This window comes from Arachis ipaensis, chromosome B07 (genome assembly GCF_000816755.2).
Source record: "Arachis ipaensis cultivar K30076 chromosome B07, Araip1.1, whole genome shotgun sequence".
NCBI classification, from domain to species: domain Eukaryota; kingdom Viridiplantae; phylum Streptophyta; class Magnoliopsida; order Fabales; family Fabaceae; genus Arachis; species Arachis ipaensis.
The window spans coordinates 25046451-25051071 of record NC_029791.2 but is presented as its reverse complement, the minus strand read 5'-3'; the positions used below and the strand labels follow the sequence as shown (position 1 = coordinate 25051071).

General features: G+C 37.5%; 1 protein-coding gene across 1 annotated transcript; it reads left to right on the top strand.

Moving 5' to 3' along the window:
* On the top strand, nt 959-4317 carry LOC107606992 (receptor protein kinase TMK1-like). The gene is made up of 2 exons (XM_016308985.2): nt 959-3421; nt 3647-4317. Exons 1-2 carry the CDS (start codon nt 1156-1158, stop codon nt 4144-4146), a joined length of 2766 nt encoding a protein of 921 aa, XP_016164471.1. The 5' UTR covers nt 959-1155; the 3' UTR covers nt 4147-4317.

Genomic DNA, 4621 nt, shown 5'->3' with positions numbered 1-4621 from the left:
TTTACGCTCCACTTGTAGTGTTGAGCTCTTCTTTAAAAAAAAAAAAAAGAAAACAAACAAGAACAGATTGATTGATAATATACACAAAGGACTAGAAAGAAGAATTTGACAGAGGATATAGAATGCATCTTGGACTCTGGACAGCATTGTTATGGCAGAAGCATCATCCTCTTCAGTAACTAACTGCAAATGTATTGCAAAAACTTGCATTTGCAAGCTGACATTCTTCGAGCAATCTGCATTTAAAACTTTATCAGGATGACAAGTACAAGATTTATCAAAGTTTATACTCAAAACATAAATAGGAGTCTCTTGCAGGTACCACTCCGTACCTCCTCATAAGAAACTCGAATGGTGACACCTCGGCACCAGCACAAATCGGACGCTGTCTCAAAAGAAGTATGAACCTCACATTCAACCCTAAAATACTGTTTCAGGTAATTCTCATAACAATACCTATATGCAAAGAATGAAGATTGTCACTTTTATTTTAATAATATCTTTTTTCCCCTATAAATTTATATAAAACATATAATACAATAAAAATAATTCTTAAAAATATGAACCATAAATTATTCTTGAATAATTTAAAAACGTAACAAAATCAACTAATAAATATTATATACTGAGTATAAGAGAAATAAATGAAAGTACATTTTATAAATACGGTTCGATAAGGCACTAGTAATAATAAATTAATAACCACCACCACCAATCCACCATGGGTTCTCCATGTCAAACTATATATTACAAATTGGGGGAAAGGTATATTTTTGCGAATTAATATAACATTATTATGAGTTAGCAACTAATTGTTTCACTAATTAATTTGTTATTATCCAAAACAATAAATTTACGTGCACTGTCCTCCAAAGACAGAGATTTACAACATGCAATGCAAGCCATCAATTTCCACCATTTTCGATCTCTCTTCCCAATCAAACAACGAAAAAATGTTCCATTCCTTCCTTCTCTCTTTCTCTGCCTCTTCTTCCAATTGCACCTTCTCTGACCTTTCTCTTCCATCAACAAAGAAAAAATTCCACATTTTTTTTGTTGTTCGGGGGAGTTTTCCCCTCGTTCAATGCAATGTAATAAACTTTCTTCTTAAACCCTTTGGGGATCGTTCTCGGTTTCCATTGTTTTGATTTCAAAATGCAGAAAGGTGCAGGGGGATTGATCATCATCATAGCGCTTCTTACGGTGGTTGGAGTGGGTCGGTGTCAGAGTAGTGGTAGTGATGCAGATGTGATTCGGATTCTGAAAAGCAGCATCAATGCTCCAATGAGCTTTCAATGGACGGACCCTGACGTATGCAAATGGAGGCGCATTCAATGTGATTCGGCGAAACGCGTGACTGCCATACAAATTGGAAACCAGAATCTTCAAGGCACTCTCCCCAAGGAGCTTGAGAAGCTGTCAGCATTGCAAAACTTGGAGTGCCAAGGCAACAGTCTCACAGGATCGTTCCCTTATCTTCCCAAATCGGTGCAAAAGTTGATCATTCATGACAACAAATTCAACAGCATACCCAATGACATCTTCAAAGGGCTGGGTAGTTTGCAAGAAGTGAACATGGACGACATCCCTTTCCCTCCATGGCAGATTCCTCAAAGCCTTGCTGACTGTGTTGCACTCCGAACTTTCACTGCTCAGAGAGTTGGCTTTGTTGGCACAATCCCTGACTTGTTTGGCAAGAATGGTCATTTCCCAGGTTTGATTTTCTTGGGGCTTTCTGGTAATTCTCTTGAAGGTCCTTTGCCTCCAAGCCTTGGTACTAGTTCAATTGAGACCGTTTTGGTCAACGGTAACTCTAGGCTCAACGGTACCATTTCTGTCTTGAAAACCATGACATCCCTTAAGCAATTTTGGGCTCATGGTAATGCATTTACCGGTCCTATACCAGACATGTCAAACCATAATCATCTCTATGATATAAACTTAAGGGACAACCAGTTGACTGGTGTTATTCCACTCTCACTTACCACTCTTCCAAGTTTGAAAGTTGTGAATTTAACTAACAATCTCTTTCAAGGCTCCCCTCCCAAGTTCAAAGATGGTGTAGGAGTTGACAATTACTTGGATAAAGGGAGAAATCAATACTGCACACCCATTCCTGGGGAACCATGCAGTAGTCTTGTGAATGCTTTACTATCTGCTATTGAGCCCTTGGGTTATCCTCTGATTTTTGCTAAGACTTGGTGGGGTAATGATCCATGTGGTAATAAATGGCTTGGTATAATTTGCTCAGGTGGGAACATTTCAGTTGTTAACTTTCAAGGCATGGGTTTGTCAGGTGCCATTTCTCCTAGTTTTGCTAGCCTTACATCTGTCACAAAGTTGGTTCTTTCAAACAATAATCTTACTAGTAAAATACCAACTGAACTTACCACTATGCCTCATTTGCAGGAATTAGATGTTTCCAATAATAATTTATATGGTAATGTACCTAAATTTCGGGATGGTGTAGTTCTTAAATTAGATGGGAATCCTGATATTGGAAAGGATAGACCCAATTCTTCCAGCTCAGATTCTGAAGATGATGAGAATAATAATAATAATAATAATAATAATAATAAGAACAGCACTACTAATTACGTTATTGTAGGAATTTTGCTGGGGATTTTTATCCTACTTGTTCCAGGGATTTTGATATATATGTTCTTGTGCCGCAAAAAACCTAAGCATGCAAGAAAGTTTCAACATCCAACCGCAATTGTGATACACCCTAATCATTCTGGTGATAGAAATGCCATGTTAAAGATAGCAAGTGCTGGTGTTCATGGTGGAGGAGCAGAAGTATTCAGTCCTTCTAATAATGCTTACCAAGTTGAATCCAGTGGTAATCTTTTGATCTCAATTGACGTTTTGAAAGCAGTGACTAATAATTTTGCTGAAGAAAATGTGCTGGGAAAAGGTGGCTTTGGCACTGTATACAAAGGGAAATTGCATGATGGGACAAGGATTGCAGTTAAAAGGATGCAATCAGGAATAGTGGCAGAGAAGGGAGTAGATGAGTTCATGGCTGAAACGGCAGTGGTCACGATTCGACACAGGAATTTGGTTAATCTCATGGGGTATTGCTTGGATGAAAATGAGAGACTTCTTGTTTATGAATACATGCCTCAAGGTACTCTTAGTAGACATCTATTCCACTGGGAAAATGAAGGGTTAAAACCACTTGAATGGAAGACAAGACTCATTATTGCTTTGGATGTTGCTAGAGGTGTCGAATATCTTCATGGTTTAGCCCAACAAACTTTTATCCATAGGGATCTCAAACCATCTAATATTTTGCTCGGCGATGATATGCGAGCTAAAGTTGCTGACTTTGGATTAGTTCGCCTTGCTCCGCAAGGAAAAGCCTCGTTTCAGACCAGACTTGCCGGAACTTTTGGATATCTAGCACCAGAGTATGCAGGTAGGTACATATTAAATGCTTTTTTTTTTGTCTATACTATACTAGCCACTAGATTTAATTTATGACGCATTATTACATGGTGAAAATTCAAGTGCAGATTTCTTCATGTCAAGTGATAGACAAGAATAGTTAGATGTTTGACTAAATTGCCATCTAATGATTTTCAACTATTAACTTAAGACAGCTGCATATGTATTTATATGTCTTATTTCACAAATGATGCAGCCACTGGAAGACTTACAACAAAGGTTGATGTGTATAGTTTTGGGGTAATTCTGATGGAGCTCATAACTGGAAGGAAAGCACTTGATGAAAGTAGACCAGAAGAGAATTTCCACCTAGTTTCATGGTTTCGTCGAATGCTACTTGACAAAGATTCATTTCGAACCATCATCGACTCGACAATTGAAGCTGATGAGGAAACCTTGAGTAGCATCAACACAGTTGCAGAATTAGCAGGCCATTGCTGTGCAAGGGAGCCACACCAAAGGCCTGACATGAGCCATGTGGTGAACGTGCTTTCGCCTCTTATTGAGGTGTGGAAGCCTACAGAACCAGATGTTGATGAAATATATGGAATAAACTTTAACATGACATTGCCAGAAGCACTTCAAAGGTGGAAGCAATTTGAAGGAAATAGCACTCTTGATTTTTCTTCAAATAGTTCTCCTCCACATTCTGGAATTGCACCTTCATACAGATCTTCAGATGGACGACCAAGTTAGAAAACATTTGACATTGATGGCCTTAAACTTCACTACTGTATTTAACATTTTTTCCTTTTTTCTTTTTTGTTATTGTTTAATGATTGAGTGCAATGTATGTGTAGTTGACCATCTATGACACCCTCCATCCCTTTGCAGAACATCTTCACCCTAATGCCTTCATTCTAAAGGGAAAAAATAAGAAAAGAAAGAAGAAAAAGATAGCAATTTTTTTATTTTTATTTTTATTTTTTTTTAACAATGGGATGCAAAAGGATAGAGGTGTTGAGAATAGTTTCTGTTTACTGTTACTTTTTTGGTATACGTTATCTCGATGGAATTAGAAGCATTGTTCTATCACAAATAATAATAAAAAAAAGGGTTTTGGATGAGATTAATTTTGTTTCGTGAAGGAACAACGCAACATTTCATGATAAACATACATGCATGTATATTGTTTTGGTTTGTTTCTAATACTGCAGGCAGCTATGATGCA

Excerpts from the sequence above, each read along its gene's own strand:
- LOC107606992 (XM_016308985.2), top strand. The coding sequence starts at position 1,156 with ATGCAGAAAGGTGCAGGGGGATTGATCATCATCATAGCGCTTCTTACG. Across the intron at positions 3,422-3,646 it reads TCTAGCACCAGAGTATGCAG|CCACTGGAAGACTTACAACA; the intron begins GTAGGTACATAT and ends CAAATGATGCAG.